Source organism: Dendrobates tinctorius, unplaced genomic scaffold, assembly GCF_039654945.1.
Source record: "Dendrobates tinctorius isolate UK_male_01 unplaced genomic scaffold, ASM3965494v1 ptg000116l, whole genome shotgun sequence".
Lineage (NCBI taxonomy): Eukaryota > Metazoa > Chordata > Amphibia > Anura > Dendrobatidae > Dendrobates > Dendrobates tinctorius.
In genome coordinates this window covers 47,850,722-47,871,033 of record NW_027361784.1, presented here as the reverse complement: position 1 = coordinate 47,871,033, position 20,312 = coordinate 47,850,722, and the positions used below count along the sequence as shown (strand labels likewise).

Below are 20,312 nucleotides of genomic sequence, written 5' to 3'. Positions count from 1 at the left end.
GTCTGTATATTCAGCCTCTATATATACCGGGGCAGGGGTCCCCTATAATCACTGCAGGTACCAAGTCTGTATATACAGCCTCTAAATATACCGGGGCAGGGGTCCCCTATAATCACTACAGGTACTAAGTCTGTATATACAGCCTCTATATATACACCGGGGCAGGGGTCCCCGATAATCACTACAGGTACCAAGTCTGTATATACAGCCTCTATATATACCGGGGCAGGGGTCCCCTATAATCACTACTGGTACCAAGTCTGTATATACAGCCTCTATATATACCGGGGCAGGGGTCCCCGATAATCACTACAGGTACCAAGTCTGTATATACAGCCTATATATATACCGGTACAGGGGTCCCCTATAATCACTACAGGTACTAGGTCTGTATCTGCAACCCTTGTCCTGGTCCCCGGCGCGCCCCCATGTCCTGGCCCAGCACCCCACTCCCCCCTCCCATTGTCCTGGCCCGGCTTGGGAGAGGGTGGCTGTCGTGTTAGTCAATGGGATGAGTGAAGGGTCGAGCACATAGGTGATTGCTGTCGGCCGCCCCTCTCATCTCTGCTCCATCTTGGGGTCAGGGGCTCGTTGAGGGGCTGCATGGAGCTGAATCTCCGGTTCGGCTGTACCTGTTGGGACCCTCGGGGCTGGTACGTTACCAGGGGATGACTCCAGTGTGACACTTTGGATCCGGCTCCAGGTACTTTGTTGTGCCTGCAGCGAGCACGAGGCAAACCCGCACCATCCGCGCTCCCTCGTGTTCCTGAGCAGGTTCCCCTGCAGCCCCCGATTGTGTGGGTGCAGGGTGGGGCGGACATTGCCCTGGTGCCACCGTGTCTCCCCTTCCCTGGTACCTTGTTGGTCTCTACATCCAACCTCCTACCTGGAGCACCTGGGAGGGGAGTAGTCTGTTTTTTTTTATTAAACTTTTGAGAACTCCCCCTCTGCAGTGGCACAGGAGAAACTTTTCCATAACTTTTTAAAAGTTTTATCGTCTTCTCAGAGGTTTTGAAAACTGCAGCAAAAGACGTCTAAGCATACAATATATGGCTATTATCAGAACGCGCTGCCACCCTCCCGGCACGATGTGTGCCACGGCCAGCTTGTAAAGGGTTGGGGGCGATGGTCATGTGACTGGGATTCCTGTCGCCCCCCTCTGCTTGTATCTCTAGAGAGGCGGCTGCTGCCATTAATCTAAGACTCTGGACAGCAAAGAAGTCTTCAGCGCCCCCAAGACTGTGCCGCCCCCGAGGGCCGATGTATAAATGTCTGCTGGTCCTGACAAGTAATATCAGGCCTGTGTCCCATGACATGCCTACGAGTGGATGCATCCCGCCGAGGAGCCGCGAGGGCTTTCTCCGGTCAGAGGCGGCATCGCCGGGAGGAGCTGCTCCTGCAGCGGGATCATGCACGGGTCACTTTCCACATTCCCTTAGTTTAGGTTTAATGCTGTAAAATCGCTCCCATATTATCAGACTTCTACGGCTCGGAGGAAGTGTGGGCTTGTGACTATCGGGTGCTACATACAATGGCGCCACTGCTGTGCACAGGTTGTATGTGGTACTGCAGCTCAGCACTAGACATCTGTGAGCACCGGACCTGCAGTGCGCTTTCCAGGATTAGGAATATTTTTTCCGAATTCCATGACGTCCCCTTTAATATAACGGAATATAATATAATGGAAACAACAAAAACTCTCACTGTCGCCCTGATCCACTCCCGCCTGGACTACTGTAATGCTCTATTAATTGGCCTCACTCGACTCTCTCCTCTCCAGTCTATCCTTAATGCAGCAGCCAGGGTTGTCCATCTGGCTAATCGTTACTCAGACGCGTCCGCTCTTCGCCAGTCGTTACACTGGCTGCCAGTTCATTACAGGGTACAATTCAAAGTACTTGTTCTCACCCACAAAGCTCTCCACAGTGCGGCACCCCCTTACATCTCCTCCCTCATTTCTGTCTATCGGCCTAACCGACCGCTGCGCTCTGCAAATGACTTTCAACTAACCTCTGCCCTAATCCGTACCTCCCACTCCCGACTCCAAGACTTCTCCCGTGCTGCGCCAATCCTCTGGAATGCTCTACCCCAAGATATTAGGATCATCCACAATTTGCATAGTTTTAGGCGCTCGCTCAAAACGCTTTTGTTCAGAGCGGCCTATCACATTCAGTAATCAAAGTCATGTTATGTTTGTGTGTGTGTAGCCCATTCACTATCTCCATCTAACCCCCACCCCCTGAAGATGGCTGGACCGTCATTGTAAATACATCATTGTAAATACAAACCTGTGCTTTGTATCTCCCCCACCTCATTGTAGATTGTAAGCTCCACAAGCAGGGTCGTCTTATTTTGCTTTAATTATTGTATTGTTAACGTTGTTACTTATGACTGTTGTGTTTGAAACTGTTCAACTGTAAAGCGCTGCGGAATATGTTGGCGCTATATAAATAAAGATTATTATTATTATTATTATTAATATAAGGATGACTGGGTGAAGAACAGGGGGGATAAATTCCCTCTTATGGGTGCAGGTCCCAGCAGTCGGTCCCCTACTATTCAGCAAGCCCCTTTACTTGCCTGTTTCAGCAGTATATGGGGGTCTCTTTACCCCCCGGCAGGTGATATCAGGGGAGGGCAGTCGGAATATCTCTGGCAGAGGTGTCTGGCTGCCACTTTCTCCCCATTAGACACGGCCGGGCACTGGTGTATTGGGGCCATTTATCCTGACTCCCATACAAATACTAATGATCACCCCCCCATACAGATTCCCAAATGCCGCTCATTTCCCCAGAGGACAGAGGGATCGGGCATGTCGGGAGCCATGTGCCCCATCCTTCTGGCCTCTGGCATCTGCTGTGAGGGCAGGGTCAGGAGTCCACAGTCACTTTCAGTCTTGTTCTTCCAGAGTTGACCCGTTTGGCCAGTTTGTCCCTCTCTCATTGTGGTTATCACCAGGTAGAGTCCTCGCCCCTTCCACCCCCACAGCGGAGCCGCCTAATCCGGCACGTAAGCTCAAGGAGCAAACACTGCTGAATAGCCCTCCAGCAACGACAACCCACGTAGGTCAGTAACCGATGAGTGCGATGACGCAGGGGCCGAGCCACGGCTGTACCTATGGTCATTGTGTGCAGCCGGCTATAAATAGTGGGGCTCCGGAGTGACGTCACCCGGGTGGCATCCTCCTATTCTGCGCTCTCCCCCTCCGGTGTCAGTCATCCGATAAACATGTGCTTTGGCGTATGTCACCCCGGGGCTTCCATGTGATCAATACGGGTCTAAATATAGAGGCGTGGATAAGAAGCCGGGTGCACGGCCGCGGCTGCCGTCCTGAACTTCCCACCGGAAGCTCAACCCGGAACCGGCTGCAAACCCCGACCTCAAAAAGAGGTCAGCGCCCGAAGATCACATCCACATGTGCTGCAAGGCCGGAGGGTCATACAACCCAGCCATTAGGAGACTGAGGGTCACGAAGACCCCATCTGAAGTCCAGGTGGTCAGTCTGGGCAGCTCCAGTCCCACCTTCCTGCAGCGCCGCTGGCGTCCCCCTGTGGAGGGCTATTGTGCTTATACCCATAGTCTCCATAAGAAGCCTTACCTACATCTGGTGTGGATGGACTGAGCTGTGCCCGCCCCATACATGGTGGCTGCTGGCTGTGCTTTACCGCTGCATCCACGATCAGAGCGATCTCCAATGACTACGGACAGCAGTAGATGGATGCAGTCCACATGGTCACCGTTCTGCAAACAATGACCCCTGTATATATATTGTGGAAAAAAAAAGTTTAAAGGGAATCTGTTAGCAGGGTTTTGCTCCCCATCTAAGAGCTGTATGATGTAGGGAGAGAGATCCTGATTCCAGTGATAAGTCTCTTGCCAGGCTGCTTGCTGCCATTTTAATAAATCACTGGTTTCAATGCTGCAGACCTGAATGCTGAGCCCTTTATAACCCCGCCCACACTCATTGGCGGCTTTCTGTGTATAACCCCGCCCACACCACTCATTGGCGGCTTCCTGTGTACACTGCATAAACAAAAAACTGCCAATCTGTAGTGGGGGGTGAGGATGGATTACCTGGCAGCAGGCCTACTAGTCCCCCCAGTGATCATCTCCTGCTGATAAAACAGTGATTTTTATCAAACTACAGCAGGCAGCCCAGTAAATGAAACATCGCTGGAATCAGGGTCTCTGTCCCTACATTATGCTCTTGTATTAGGTGGCAAAAACGTGCTGACAGATTCCCCTTAAAAAAAATTACAAAAGTGCCCCATTTTTCTCAATTTGTAAAGCAAATTTTAAATATTTGGTGTCTCCGTGCCCCCAGTATAATCTGTAAAGTTGATTAACCTGTGCAGTAAACATAACACAAATTCAGGCATTTCAATTTTTATTTTTTTTGTAAGGAAGGAATTAAAAACAAGGTGGCACTACCAGATTGTTTATCATCGCCCGGTTCTTCTTGCTGCATTGTTTCAGACGTTCGTATATTAGTTAGTTTTTGATCTCAATGTACCGCCATATAGCGCCACCTGGATAAGGGCCGGTCACTGCCCCATACGTTGCGGTTTCTTATGGATACATGTTTGGCATGAGGTCTTCTAATTTTGGATGTGCTAATTATTGCCACCAGCGAGGGATTGGTTTCTGGAGACGTGCGCCCACACATACATATTAAACGAAAAGGTTTGTGCTGTTCTTCACATACGTGGAGGAGTTCATGTGTAACGTTGGCTCTGCTGTGCCGCCATATGGTGCCACCGTAAGGGAGCTTTTACTCTAGCCTCCATAACACGCCGTGCAGCGGCCACACGGAGGTAGATTATGGGCTCGTGAAACACTAGGAGCGTCATGCACCCGTACCGCATGAATCGGCGTTACGCCACGTACATGAGATTTGAAAAGGTCTGTTCTCAGAAAGAGTTAATCTTTAAACAGTACATAAAGACTAAAAAGAAAAATAAACACTGTTCGGATTAGCATCGCCATCATGATACTGACACGAAGAATCGAAATAAAAAATGGCTCCGTATAAGGTGTAAAGTGCAGTGTCCATAGTGACCTCTAGGTGTCAGTAGAGCACATGCTTCCTTGTTGAAGGTCTCGCTTTCCAGACTGCTGTAAAGTGTGAATATTGGTTGTGACTCGTACCTAACTTTTTTTTTTTTCTTTTTGTCTTCTAGTTCTGACTTTGGAGATATATGGAGCTGCTGAAAAACACTTTTGAATACTGTCACGCCCAACACCCTCTCTCCGCATGAATTTCACGCTTTGCCCATTGCTCAGGAGCCGGGTCGCGGGCAGCGCACACCATTAGAGGCCTCTGTGCACAGTTCTCCTCCAGCAAAAGACTCTTGCGTCTCTGGAACCCTGCTCTCCAGTCACAGTCCGTCCCGGCTGTAAAATTCACAGTTTATCCAGATGGGGTAACGTGATTGGTCCAAAAGGATCTTATCTGTTTTCCTCTGAGCTGCCAGGACTCCTCACAAAGATTCTTTTTTTTTTTTTTTTTTTTTTTCCAATACGGAAGGAAAAGTCTCGGGAATGAAGTGTTAAGAACTTTTGGAAAGTTTTCGTCCGTGGAATTTGGATCCTGAGCCTTGCACACGGGCTGTTCTCCTACAACCTCCCGACCCCTTCACTGGTTTGGGTGTTTTGTTGTGTTTTTTTTTTTTTAAGATATTTTGCACAATATTTGTTAGGTTTTTTGTACGTTTTTATCTCTTTGTATCTCTTGAACGTTTTCGCCATGGCTCGGATTAATCGCCCGGCTCCAGTGGAAGTCTGCTACAAAAACATGCGCTTCCTCATCACCCACAACCCTACAAATGCCACGCTGAACACCTTCATAGAGGTGAGTGAAGGCTGACGGACGCACCTTGTGGTTTCACCCCGTACTGCAGAGAACTTCGTTCTGTTCTTGGGATTTATGCCACTTTCACAAATAATTAAATTCCATTAATTCAGCTTTGTAGCCTTAAGAGATATTTTTATGTTTAAGTCTACCTGTTTCAGTAACTTTTTTCTTTTTCCTTCCACCTATGACTTCATTTTTTACCCGGTTTCCCCTCTGCAGCCTCTATCTCCACTTTTCAGTTGTCTCTGAGCTAGTGGGGGGGGGGGGGGGGAAGTCTGCTATGGTGTCCCCCATACATAGCACAGGTAAAGCACCAGAAAGCAGCAGCATGGAGGACAGTGTAGATGTGAATCCAGCTGTGGGGTGTGCTAAAACAGTAGAAAAATGTATGTAGGGCATTCTACAGCAGTACTATGACGTGTACCTGTGTATCCACCTCCAGAGTGAGATAAAACACTACAAACCATCAGCAAGGAGTACATTCTAGAGCAGTTATAAGCAGTGTAGATGTGAAGACAGCTCTAGGGAAGAGCTAAACCACTAGAAAACAGCAGCATGTAGGACATTCTACAGCAGTAATGAGTTTTTCTAGTGTTGGATTCATATCTACCCTTTCCTCCATGCTGCTGCTTTTTAGCATTTTTATCTCTCCCCAGAGCTGGATTCACAGCTACACTTCTCAATACTGATGTATAATGTACTCCATGCTGATAGTTTCTAGTATTTTATTTCACCCAATAGTAGCTATCAGCATGGAGTACATGAGCAATGTAGCTGTGAGTCCAGCTCTGGGGAGAGATAAAATGCTAAAAAGCAACAGCATGGAGGAAAGTGTAGATATGAATCCAACACTAGAGACCGCTATTGCTGTAGAATGTCCTACATGCTGCTGTTTTCTAGTGTTTTAGCTCTTCCCTAGAGCTGTCTTCACATCTACACTGCTTATAACTGCTCTAGAATGTACTCCTTGCTGATGGTTTGTAGTGTTTTATCTCACTCTGGAGCAGGATACACAGGTACACTTCTCAGCAGTATTACACTTCTCAGCAGTATGTAGGACATTTTACAGCAGTACTGTGAAGTATTACCTGTGTATCCAGCTATAGGGTGAGAAAACATTAGTAACCATCAGCATGGCGTACATTTATAGAGCAGCATTGGGCAGTGTAGCTGTGAATACAGCTCTGGGGAGATGAAACACTAGTGAGCAGCAGCATAGAAGACAATATACATCAGTACTGAGCTACATAGATGTGATTCCAGCTCTGGGGTGAGCTAAAATGCTAGAAGGCAGCATGGAGATCATTTTACTGCAGTGTAGCTATGAATGCAGATTTGGAGTGAGATAAAAACGCTAGAAAGCAGCTGCATGGAGGACATTGCACACCAGTACTGAGCAGTGTAGATGTAAATCCAGCTCTGGGGTGAGAAATACAATAGCAGCGTGAAATAGACTATACAGCAGTATTGAACAGTGTAGCTGTGAGTAAAACACTAGAAAGCAGCAGCACCACAATCTGTATCTGCTTTCTTTCCCTCTGCTCCTCACCCCTTCACCTCCGCTGTGTATAGGTTTCAGTCGGCAGCTGTAATGCGATTCCTCAGTGAGCTGGAAGTCTGTCTTACAGATTTTATCAGTAATGCAGAGTGAATGTTGAGCTTAAGAAGCTGCAGGGAGAAGTGGCTCCTAGATGGAGAAACGCTTCTCACGTTTATTGGTACTTTATGCAGAGTTTGTTGGGCATCGACCATTTAACAACCAATTATAAACCCTTAAAAAGGAGAATAATGAGAAACCTTCCGTCTGATCCACATTATTCCGCAAGGAAGATTGTCTGTGCTGTGGGAGCACGCCGGCTCATGTCACTTATCAAACCCTTAAACTACAAATCCCAGCATGCCCTGATGATTCCCTCCACTTTGCTCTGTACTAGTCCCTCCATAGCCCTGCTCCCCCTTTTTCCCATGTGTTGGGGCCTCGTCAATTTTGAGAAATTGGCACGGTCTCCCGCACTGCGCGGTCAGCGAGTCCAAATAATGCAAGTTCTTAATTTAGCCCTTTTTACCCCTTTTGGAAATGGCGCCTGTTTGTGATAAAACTTCTAAAAGGCCGAACTCGAGTGCCGAGCGGATTGGGTTTGCAGCCCGCACACACTCAAAGCTGCAAGCTGGATGGCAGCTTTGGGTGTAACTGGGATGTTGGACTAAGGTGCCAGTTATTGGGTTAATGCTGTAAGCTCCAGTGCTGCGCTCCTCTCCATGTGCTCAGCCAGGGACTCGGCAGCGGGGGGCCGCACCGGGCTATGGGCCATCATCTGCGCAGGCTGGACGTCTCCCACGCACAGCGCTGAAGCCTAAACATAAATTGGGTTTGGGGAGCACAAAAAAGGCGAATTATCATCCGGCCACAGAAGAACTTTCTGCAGTTAATCGCGCCGTGCTCACAGTCCGGAGTAACCCTGCGCAGCCAAGAGAAAATGCCTGCCAACCGTCCGGTCCCCTTCTTCCCGCTGTCGCCGGCAGCATCTCCGGCCTTTAGCGTCCAGGTCGTTAATGACTTCCTCCGGCCAGCGCCTCCTATGGATATAATGTATAGGACACTCCCGCCCCTCGCATGTTCATTGTGACCGTCCAAATCCACTATTTGCATGCACTGACTTTTGGGTTTTGCAAATGTAAATTGCTGTGGTCGCCTCACCCGGCTGCCGCGCACCGCGAGTGATTGGTTGTGGTGGCGGTTTGGGGGCCTGTAGATCCCTAGTTGCCGTTTTGGTGAATTCACGTCCCCCTCTACGTGTTTGTGCAGTCCTATGTAAGATGAAATCTGTGTCGGTGTAACAATGGCCGCTCTGCTACGTTTGTCGGAAGGAATGAGACGTCTTCCTGGGTGGATGTAAGAGTCGTGTCTGAGGCTAAAACCCACCAGCGGCAAAGTGCTCCTCGAGGTCCGGCCGCCTCCGTCACTTTTTACCTTCTGACATCCGGTTTTCTGTCTCTTATCCAGGATCTGAAGAAGTACGGGGCCACCACGGTGGTGAGGGTCTGCGAGGTGACCTACGACAAGACCCCTCTGGAGAAGGACGGCATCACTGTCATGGTAAGACCGAGGACCGCTAGCTACAACCGCTGCCGGCGAGCGGATGAGATCAGACGTAGATAGATTTTTTTTTTTTTTTTTTTTTTCCAATAAACATTAACTAAAAAAATAAAATAAAATGGCAAAAGAAAAGACCATTATAGTAAATATTTATATGTAAATTATATACATATATATTTAAATATGTACGTATAGAAATATTTACTTTTTTTAATTGTCTTTTCTTTTGCCATTTTATTTTACTTTAGTTAATGTTTATTGGAAAAAAACAAACTTTTTTTTCCATGTTTATTTTTGAAACCTTGCATCATTAAAATAAAAAAAACTTTGCTAAAAAAACCCTTTTTAACTTGCCTTTTTTGAGATATATATATATATATATATATATATATATATATATATAAAAATTTTCCTTTCCCCCCCCCCCATGTTTGTTATATTTTGGGATTTTCGTTCTTCTCCCCCTGTTCTGCGCTTTTGATAAGTAACGCGTTTTCCGTTTGCCGGCGCTGATTAGAAGAGCTGTAAATAACTGAAGGACGAGGCAGTGGAAACTTGACTCTCGGCTCTCTTGAGCCTCCAGGGGCCTCGTGCTGCCCTGTAATCTCATCGCCGCCGGGGCCGCGGTTTCTTAGTTCTTGCTGTTTTGTGATGACCAATGTGGCAGATCCCCCAGCGCCCCTTTTCCTGCCCCCCAGGACACAGCTTCCTTGCCCCTTAGCCGTAGGCTTTGGGCCGGCTCCTGGACGCGCGCCCATGTCTGTCCCTTAGATTAGCCATGCAGGACTGTAGAGAAGCTGTGTGAGCGCTGGTGTCCCAGTGCCAGGCTCTGCAGATTCCTGGATGGCATACTTGGCAGTGCCCGCCTGTTTGCTGATGGGCGATTTTCCAGTCTGTTGCCCTTCAGCAGAGAAGCCTTCCAGGAAGAGTCGTGCGGCCTCGCTCTATAAAAGCCTCCGCCGCTTATTAATCCTCTAAATCTTCCGTCCTCTGAACCGGGCGACTGTCCCAGAACATCAGATATTCGGACGAAGACCAAATACACTTAAAAGCGAAAAAAGAGAGAGATCCCGGTCTTCTCTGCTCAGGAGACGGCTGTGAAATCCCAGTAATGTGCCCTTATCTCCTACTCAGCCGCTCGCCTGTTTACAGGACACTAAAAATAGCCGAGCTGAGGCCCGGAGGACAGCGCCGACATCATCCCGGGCCCCCGACATCTCCTGCACCCCATACAGGTCACTGTGACTGGCTGTGCCAAGGGGGGGAGCAGGGGTGTGACTGGCCGTGTTCGGGGGGGAGCAGGGGTGTGACTGGCCGTGTTCGGGGGGGAGCAGGGGTGTGACTGGCCGTGTTCGGGGGGGGAGCAGGGGTGTGACTGGCCGTGTTCGGGGGGGGAGCAGGGGTGTGACTGGCCGTGTTCGGGGGGGAGCAGGGGTGTGACTGGCCGTGTTCGGGGGGGGAGCAGGGGTGTGACTGGCCGTGTTCGGGGGGGAGCAGGGGTGTGACTGGCCGTGTTCGGGGGGGGAGCAGGGGTGTGACTGGCCGTGTTCGGGGGGGAGCAGGGGTGTGACTGGCCGTGTTCGGGGGGGAGCAGGGGTGTGACTGGCCGTGTTCGGGGGGGAGCAGGGGTGTGACTGGCCGTGTTCGGAGGGGAGCGGGGGTCTGACTGGCCGTGCCCGGTGGGGAGCCGAGGTTTGACTGGTCGTGCCCGGTGGGGAGCGGTGGTGTGAATGGCTGTGCCCGGAGGAGAGTAGGGGTGAGACTGGCCGTGCCCAGGGGGGAGCAGGGGGGTGACTGGCCGTGCCCAGCGGAGAGCAGGGGGGTGACTGGCCGTGTTCGGGGGGGAGCAGGGGGGTGACTGGCCGTGTTCGGGGGGGAGCAGGGGGGTGACTGGCCGTGCCCAGAGGGGATCAGGGGTGTGACTGGCCGTGCCCGGGGGGGAGCAGGGGGGTGACTGGCCGTGCCCAGTGGAGAGCAGGGGTGTGACTGGCCGTGTTCGGGGGAGAGCAGGGGTGTGACTGGCCGTGCCCAGGGGGGGAGCAGGGGTGAGACTGGCCGTGCCCAGGGGGGAGCAGGGGTGAGACTGGCCGTGCCCAGTGGAGAGCAGGGGTGTGACTGGCCGTGTTCGGGGGGAGCAGGGGTGTGACTGGCCGTGCCCAGGGGGAGAGCAGGGGTGTGACTGGCCGTGCCCAGAGGGGAGCAGGGGTGAGACTGGCCGTGCCCAGGGGGGAGCAGGGGGGTGACTGGCCGTGCCCAGTGGAGAGCAGGGGTGTGACTGGCCGTGTTCGGGGGGGAGCAGGGGTGTGACTGGCCGTGTTCGGGGGGGAGCAGGGGTGTGACTGGCAGTGTTCGGAGGGGAGCGGGGGTCTGACTGGCCGTGCCCGGTGGGGAGCCGAGGTTTGACTGGTCGTGCCCGGTGGGGAGCGGTGGTGTGAATGGCTGTGCCCGGAGGAGAGTAGGGGTGTGACTGGCCGTGCCCGGAGGAGAGTAGGGGTGTGACTGGCCATGCCCGGTCACCTGCTATCGTCATGGCCACCGGCCTGTCCGGCAGAACCCAAGCACCTTCCATTCCATTATCTTGTTCGCTGAGGGCTACAGTCAACTTCCCGTGCCCATCTTACCTGCCAGCACCATGGCCAACAGCCTGTCTGCCAGGGACCGGGCATCTTCCCCTGCCTCACCTGCCAAAGCTGGAGCCATCTTCCCCTGCCAGCGCCGTGGCCACCAGCCTGTCCGCCAGGGCCCGAGCACCTTCCCCTGCCATTGGCTTGTTCGTCGGTGGCAGTGGCCAACTTCCTGCTCTCATCACATCTGTGGCTGTTGGTTCTCAGCCTTGTGCTCCAGTGATGACTCCTAGAAGCCATTGGTGTTGCCACCTGTAGAAATCCAGTCTGAGCATTGTGCTGCAGTAAATGAGCTGCTTATCCACATCGCAGCCATTTTTTTTTTTCTTGGCGGGAATGATGCGCAGCTGCCAGGAGTGACGGCCCCTTTGAACTTGGTGGTGCCAGCCATCTTGTCTGCTCAGGGCATTGGCCAGGAGGCCTGTGCCAGTCGCCAGCTGGTTTCACAGGGTCGTCTTTGCCTCCAGATGGCCTGCCGGGAGCTTTCTGCAGGGTAATCAGGATTCTTTGTTCTGTCCTTCGCCTCTGTCGCTATTGCAGAAACTCGCACGTTCTCTGGAGGTGATAACTCGAGACTCCAGAGTTCCCCTTTGTCTCAGGGACAGTAGGATACAAGAGGCGTTATTCCTGGAAGACTCCACTTCCATTATTTTGCGCTCTCAGCTGTGCGGCGGGAGAGACAGATTTCCTGTGAATTCCTTCACTTTCCACCACATCATCTCCCACCCAAAAGTGCTGCGGCCGACATCCCAAACTTCTAGGGGAGTTTCCTTCTGTCCTTTTTAATTTCTCTTGCAGATTAAATGTTAAGAAACTATTTCAGTCTTTATGAATCCTACTAGAGCAAAGCTATTTGGTAGGACGGAGGAGGGCGATGCAGCTGCAGCGTCTGTGAGTGTGAATGCTGTGAGAGGGGGGAGAGAGCAGCCGGATACATGTGACTGGTTTACATAGAGCAGGAGGCCCCACAACTACATCTGATCCTTCATACACAGGGTGGAAATTTGTGTCACTGACGTTGGTTTATTTTCTGAACGGTGATTCTCGTTTTGTAGGACTGGCCTTTCGATGATGGCGCGCCGCCTCCCAGCAAGATCGTGGACGATTGGCTTAGCTTGCTGAAAGCAAAATTCTGTGAAGATCCTGGCTGCTGCGTGGCCGTGCACTGCGTTGCCGGATTGGGCAGGTGAGGAACGTGGTCGCCAATTTACAAAAGACCATGGCTCTGTTCCTAAGTGGAAACCATCAGTAAGCTGATAATGGCGAATCTTTTCGAATTACAATAAGAGATAAAATGCATGAATATTGATTTATATGCGTGTCTTGGGTGGAAATCCTCAGGAATTCTGAAAAATGATTTGACCCTTGGCGCCTGTCTGTGCATCCCCAGAATCTGAGCTCTGCCAAATACTGTGTGTTATGGGGGCTGGCCAGAAAAAGGGCTTATCTACTGACCCACGAAACCTCCAGTATCCGGACCATAGCCAGAGACGCGTCGCATCGAAGATCAGCGTGAGCCCATAATGAATGATCCCTTTGGGGTCCATTTGTCAAATCTCGGACTCTGCAGACGGATTCTCTGATGGGGCGCGGCGCTTTGCTTTGGCCGTAGAAAGGACGGCGGTTCTCGGGCTGCGTGCCAGAACATCTGGTGATAGAAATAGACCGGAATACTGAACACAAGGTCACGGTGAGCCCCCGCAGAGATGTTGGGGCGGAACGTCAAAAAGAGAATTTAAGTGACAATTGAGCTCGGGCGTCGTATCCTCGGTCACTCTCGGTAGAGCTTAATAAAAGGAAACTCCGACCCAAACCGGACTACGGGCTCAAGGACCAATCTCGGCACATAGGCCGGGATCTGCATGGAGCAATTTGAAAGACTTGAAATTTATATCTAGGTTCTCAAAATTTGAGGTACAAAATGGGCGACTGCACACGGGCAGCAAACATTAACTGTTTATTCTGAGTGTGAAACCGTGAAGAGAAGTCGTCAATGAAGAACCCACATGAGAATGAGGCATTAATTCCTGTTTTTTTTTTAGGGCTCCCGTCTTGGTTGCTCTGGCACTCATCGAGAGCGGGATGAAATATGAAGATGCCATTCAGTTTATTCGGCAGTAAGTGTTTTGCTTTCTTGTCTTCATTAAAAAAAAAAAAAAAAATAAAAAATTTTCATGCCTTTCCTTCACCATCCTTTCCCTACCTTTCCCCTCAGTTGCCACCTTCCTTGCCTATCTTCCTCACTTTACCCCTTCCACGCTTATTCTTTACTTTGCCCCTTCATCAGACTTTCCCTTACTTTTGCCCCTTTTTTTTCCGCCTCTCCTTCCGTCCTTCCCCCCTTCGCCTCTCCTTCCCCCCCCTTCGCCTCTCCTTCCCCCCCCCCCCCCTCGCCTCTCCTTCCCCCCCCCTCGCCTCTCCTTCCCCCCCCTCGCCTCTCCTTCCCCCCCCCTCGCCTCTCCTTCCCCCCCCTCGCCTCTCCTTCCCCCCCCTCGCCTCTCCTTCCCCCCCCTCGCCTCTCCTTCCCCCCCCTCGCCTCTCCTTCCCCCCCCTCGCCTCTCCTTCCCCCCCCTCGCCTCTCCTTCCCCCCCTCGCCTCTCCTTCCCCCCCCTCGCCTCTCCTTCCCCCCCCTCGCCTCTCCTTCCCCCCCCCTCGCCTCTCCTTCCCCCCCCCTCGCCTCTCCTTCCCCCCCCCCTCGCCTCTCCTTCCCCCCCCTCGCCTCTCCTTCCCCCCCCCTCGCCTCTCCTCCCCCCCCCCTCGCCTCTCCTTCCCCCCCCCTCGCCTCTCCTTCCCCCCCCCTCGCCTCTCCTTCCCCCCCCCCTCGCCTCTCCTTCCCCCCCCCCTCGCCTCTCCTTCCCCCCCCCCTCGCCTCTCCTTCCCCCCCCCTCGCCTCTCCTTCCCCCCCCCCTCGCCTCTCCTTCCCCCCCCCCTCGCCTCTCCTTCCCCCCCCCCTCGCCTCTCCTTCCCCCCCCCCTCGCCTCTCCTTCCCCCCCCCCTCGCCTCTCCTTCCCCCCCCCTCGCCTCTCCTTCCCCCCCCCCTCGCCTCTCCCCCACCTCTCCTCCATTGATGCAGCTTGTGCCATGTCTTTTGTAAGCTCACCCCATATCTGTGCACCCCCTGTTGCTCTTGTACAAAGATCCTTGTCCTCCTCAGTGACCGCCATGTGTTTCACTTGCAGAAAGCGCAGAGGCGCCATCAACAGCAAACAACTGACGTACCTGGAAAAATACCGGCCAAAGCAGAGACTGCGATTCAAGGACCCCCACAACCACAAAAACAAGTGCTGCATCATGTAGACGCCCAGACTCATTGCCAAAGCTCTCACACGGGCGCCCCATACCCCTCCTCCGCAACACGAGCTTCTGCCATAAGTCCGCAGCTTCCTCCAGCCATCGACTGACACAAATCCGCCAGTACTAGAAGTACCAGCAATAGCATGCACAGGGTTAAGTCCGGCAGATAAACGCCGGATATTCCCATACCAGCAGATACCACCCATGTGAAGGAGATCAGATGCGTCTGCTATATTTTGTTGGGTTTTTTGTTTGTTTGTTTTTTCTTTTTCCCTTTTTGCTGCCCCCTTGTGGAAAAAAGGGTGCATTGGTTCCTAAGCTTGTCCCATCAGACCTTGTGCACACACTATAGGAAGCGTCTGACACATCCGAGCCTTACTATACCACCGCTTCTCCTCTCGAGCTTGATCCATTTCATAAGATGTTCGTCTTCGAATTATCTTTAAAGAAAAAAAAAAAAAAAATGTTGAAAGTGCCGCCAGCAACCACATTGGGGAGATACAAAAAAAAAAACAAAACCTAAAATGTGGATTTGGCATCTGCTCAAACCAAGTCTGGTTTTATATATAGCGATTTCTAAACACTTGGGATTTCCAGCGTATACTTTGTAAAATATGAGCAGAATTTTTTTTTTTTTTTTTTGAATCCTGTAAATCTGCGTTCGCTGACTAAAGGTTTTTTTTTGGGGGGGGGGGTTTTCTCGGGTACACTTTTTTGTTTTTTTTTTTTGTTTTTTTTTTTGGGGTCACAGTAGCCTTTAAGTCACAGATGGAAAATGGTTGAGAGGAGTGGCGTTAGGGTCTGATGATCTGTGAGGGTATTAAGAAAAGAAAAAACTTTTGAAAACTTTTAAAACGATGATTGTGACTCACTTGTACAAATGTCTGTTACATTTTCTTTTTTTTTTTTTCTCTTTCGGGGAAGTGGTTTCCTTCATGACTGTATGAACTCGAAGGGTAACTTAAAGAAAGTACAAAAAATGTTTAAAAAAAAAAAAACCCTGACGGCGGTTCCATAACCGTAAATCTGCAGCCCCTGCTTCGTATAGCACTTGTATTTACAGGTCCAATCTACCTCTTCCTGCAGAGGGTTGTGCAACAGCCGTCGGCCCGCACCGGTCACAACGCACGCCATTCGGATGAGTGTCGGGGAAGCTCAGTGCTGAAAATTTGTTTTTAATTTTTTTTTTTTTTTTTACATTTTTCGGTATTGAGCTGGTATAAATAATGGTTGTGAAGCCGTATGTAACAATCACTTTTCTACACATCACGTGTTCTACAAGATGACTGACGACGTATTCTGTATAAAAAAATGGCCGACCGGAGGATTTCTTGTATCAGTTAAAGAATTTTTTTTTTTTTTTTTTAAAGAATTTGAAAAAAAAAAAGAAAAATTCTTCTGGGACGACTTCGTCCAATCGAGAAGTTCTGTGTCTTTTAACACTTTGATTATGCCCATGTATTGGAGATTTTGGAATAAAATAAAAGGCACTGGAGTTTATTATTAAATTGAAAAGTCTTGTGTTTTTTTTTTGTTTTGTTTTTGTTTTTTTTTTTCCCCCCCCCCCCAGAGTGCAGCACTGTCCGGGAAAAAATTAGGAGATAAATCGGACAGAATTCTGGAAAATAACTTTTTTTTTTTTTTTTTTTTTTGTACAATTCTTGAAAAAATACTTTAAAAAAATTCATTGATTCATCATTCACATCTCAGCTCAAGTCATTTTTTATTTTTTTTCCCCCTTATAGAAAAGTCGTAGAGGTGCAGTAAAATACTTAAACCAAAAATAAGTGTACCCTTTTATTACTTAGGAGCGTCTCCTGACGGAATCCGCTGTAGTCTAAACTCTGCACTCGCCAATTAAAAAAAAAAAAAAAACTGCAAATAAAAGTTCAAGGAAAAAAAACTTCACAAACTCAAACTGTTTCACAAAATAAACTATTCCACATCGAAAACATGGCAGTTTTTGACCACATTGAAAAAAGCTCTGTGTGCACAAAACCTTCGGGCTATTCTCGGGTTTATTTTTTGGCTCGGTTTATTTTTCGGCTTGGATAATTTTTTTGGCTTGGATAATTTTTTTGGCTTGGATAATTTTTTTGGCTCGGATAATTTTTTTGGCTCGGATAATTTTTTTGGCTCGGATAATTTTTTTGGCTCGGATAATTTTTTTGGCTCGGATAATTTTTTTGGCTCGGATAATTTTTTGGCTCGGATAATTTTTTGGCTCGGATAATTTTTTGGCTCGGATAATTTTTCCAGCCCGGATGGTTTTTAGAGCATAGACTCTCCAAAAACCCCAAATTTCGATTGGAGAGTTTTTGCAACACATGGAAGGGCAAAAAAAGAGCAACTCTTCTATCTTTTTAGAGATTTTATTTTTAACACCTTTAAACTTTACAAAGCGGTTTTAAAGGTGCAAAAAAAAAACGACCGGTCCTGCCAATACTTCTGAAAGTTGCTCACTGTTTAAAAATAAAGGAAAACCAATGCTGACCTTTTCCTCCAAGCTGCTTTTGCAGGAAAATCTCAGGAAGAACATGGACATGTGCAGTTAAAAACTCTCCTATTAAATCGAGCTCACTGCCTTATTCGCAGTTAGCCCATTCTGCAGCCAGTAGTAAAGATGCTATAGGAGGCAGACAGTGCAACATTTTTAATTTAAATTGCAAACGTTTTTGTAAATATCTTGTAAATAATCTACAGTATCTTATAAATTGTTTTTTTTTTCATTCTGCTGCACAAGTTGTTTTGTGGGGTTTTTTTTTTTTTGTTTTCTGAAGTACATTATAGAGGAAATTAAATGCCACCATTAAATGGGGGGGAAAAAAAAAAAAAATCAACTCCACGTCTAAAAGCCAATCGAAAAAATAAAGTTCTGGCTAGAAAGTTTGGTTGGAAACGTGAAGAGAAATGCTGAAGTTTTGCCTTCCCACAGCCACCACTAGAGGGAGCTGAGGCACTGGCTGCCCATTGTTATACACTTGTACTCAATAATCCAATTCGGGGAGCGCCCCCTGGTGGTTGCTGTAAGAAATCTGAATTGTATCATTGAATTCTCCCCATGCAGAGGACAAGAGCCTCGGAGTCCTGTTGGCTTTTACAGCAGATGGATCTGATCCTAGCTGTGGCCAAAATGAAGCAGAGCTGCAGTGTAAAGCGACGCCCAGTAACTAATGAGTCCGGGGGGGGGGGGGGGGGGGGTTTAGATTGCAAGTGAGTGCCATTAAGCAGAAATGACTGGTCATAGCTGTGCTTTAATGGAGCAGTGTAAAGCATGTGGAAGGAGCCAAAGGCCAAGACAGGAAGGGGGGGGAATAAAAATTAAAGGGATTGTCTGGGATTAGAAAACATTTTATCCATGAGCAGCGCCACACCTGCCCCCTGGTTGTGTCTGGTATTGCAGGTCAGATATCATGAAATGTGTTGGATGCTTGCGCTCTCCTCTGCCTTGCTTTCTTTTGTCGATCTTTTTAAATTTTTTTTTTCCGCCCTTCGGAGAATTCTAGCTATGTGGCCACCATTCTGCTCACGGGTTTGGGCTCAATACTTTGCATTGTCCTTTTCCTTGAATAACTTAAGCTTCCCAAGCATATTTCTCAGCGAGCGCGGCGTCCGGATAATCCAGAGCTCGTGTTATTTCTTCTCTGCTTTTCTTTTTTACATTTGTAAGTCGATATAATTCTGCGGGATTTTCGGATCGGCTCCTCCAAGTGATGACTGAATGGAAAGCGACTTCTACCCGGCTCCTTCGTTGTCACACCGCGCGATGAGATGTAGCAGAGCTGAATGACTCATGGCGGAGTGCACATAGCGGCTCGGTTACCTGTCGTCCTGTATAACCTGTTGATAACTCTCAGCTCTGCTACATCTGCACATATAACTTATGTGATCACACGTTCAGCTCTGCTACATCTGCACATATAACTTATTGTGATCACACTTAGCTCTGCTACATCTGTGCATATAACTTACTGATTGCACAGTCAGCTCTGCTACATCTGTGCATATAACTTACTGTGATCGCACTCAGCTGTGCTACATCTGCACATATAACTTACTGTGATCGCACACTCAGCTCTGCTACATCTGTGCATATAACTTACTGTGATCGCACTCAGCTGTGCTACATCTGCACATATACCTTACTTTGATTGCACTCACCTCTGCTACATCTGTGCATATAACTTACTGTGATCGCACACTCAGCTCTGCTACAGCTGCACATATTACTGTGATCACACCCAGCTCTCCTACATCTGCACATATAACTTACTGTGATCGCACTCACCTCTGCTACATCTGCACATATTACTGTGATCGCACACTCTGACCTGCTACATCTGCACATATAACTTACTGTGCTCGCACACTCAGCTCTGCTACATCTGCGCATATAACTTGCTGTGATCGTACACTCAGCTCTGCTACATCTGCAAATATAACTTGCTGTGATTGCACACTCAGCTCTGCTACATCTGCAAATATAACTTACTGTGATCGTACACTCAGCTGCACATATAACTTGTGATCGCACAATCAGCTCTGCTACATCTGCCCATGTAACTTACTGTGTTCGCACACTCGGCTATGCTACATTTGCCCATGTAACTTACTGTGTTCGCACACTCGGCTCTGCTACATCTGCACATATAACTTGCTGTGATCGCACACTCAGCACTGCTACATGTGCACATGTAAGTTACTGTGTTCGCACACTCATCTCTGCTACATGTGCACATATAACTTACTGTTTTCGCACACTCAGCTCTGCTACATCTGCACATATAACTTACTGTGTTTGCACACTCAACTCTGCTACATCTGCACATGTAACTTATTGTGATCACACTCAGCTCTGCTACATCTGCATGTATAACTTACTGTGATCGCACACTCAGCTCTGCTACATCTGCACATATAACTTACTGTGTTCGCACATTCAGCTCTGCTACATCTGCACATATAACTTACTGTGATTGCACTCACCTCTGCTACATCTGTGCATATAACTTACTGTGATCGCACACTCAGCTCTGCTACAGCTGCCCATATTACTTACTGTGATCACACTCAGCTCTGCTACAGCTGCACATATTACTGTGATCACACTCAGCTCTGCTACAGCTGCACATATTACTTACTGTGATCACACTCAGCTCTGCTACAGCTGCACATATTACTGTGATTGCACACTCTGCCCTGCTACATCTGCACATATAACTTACTGTGCTCGCACACTCAGCTCTGCTACATCTGCGCATATAACTGTGATCGCACACTCAGCTCTGCTACATCTGCGCATATAACTTACTGTGATCGTACACAGCTGCACATATAACTTGTGATCGCACAATCAGCTCTGCTACATCTGCCCATGTAACTTACTGTGTTTGCACACTCAGCTATGCTACATCTGCCCATGTAACTTACTGTGTTCGCACAC

At 49.0% G+C, this 20,312-nt stretch overlaps 1 protein-coding gene across 4 annotated transcripts in view; it reads left to right on the top strand.

Annotated features, from left to right (window-relative positions):
- The window catches only part of PTP4A3 (protein tyrosine phosphatase 4A3), a 65,935-nt gene extending 49,558 nt beyond the window's left edge, over nt 1-16,377 (top strand). For 3 of the 4 annotated variants that reach the window (XM_073590422.1, XM_073590420.1, XM_073590423.1), the window contains 5 exons: nt 5,181-5,851; nt 8,859-8,951; nt 12,631-12,761; nt 13,618-13,692; nt 14,755-16,377. In XM_073590422.1, coding sequence (XP_073446523.1) covers nt 5,747-5,851; nt 8,859-8,951; nt 12,631-12,761; nt 13,618-13,692; nt 14,755-14,872 — 522 coding nt within the window. In that variant the 5' untranslated portion in view covers nt 5,181-5,746 and the 3' untranslated portion in view covers nt 14,873-16,377. Of the gene's footprint in view, nt 1-5,180; nt 5,852-8,858; nt 8,952-12,630; nt 12,762-13,617; nt 13,693-14,754 lie in introns of those variants that run through there. The other variant, XR_012234951.1, reaches the window with a different exon arrangement.
- Nucleotides 16,378-20,312: the final 3,935 nt, after the last annotated feature.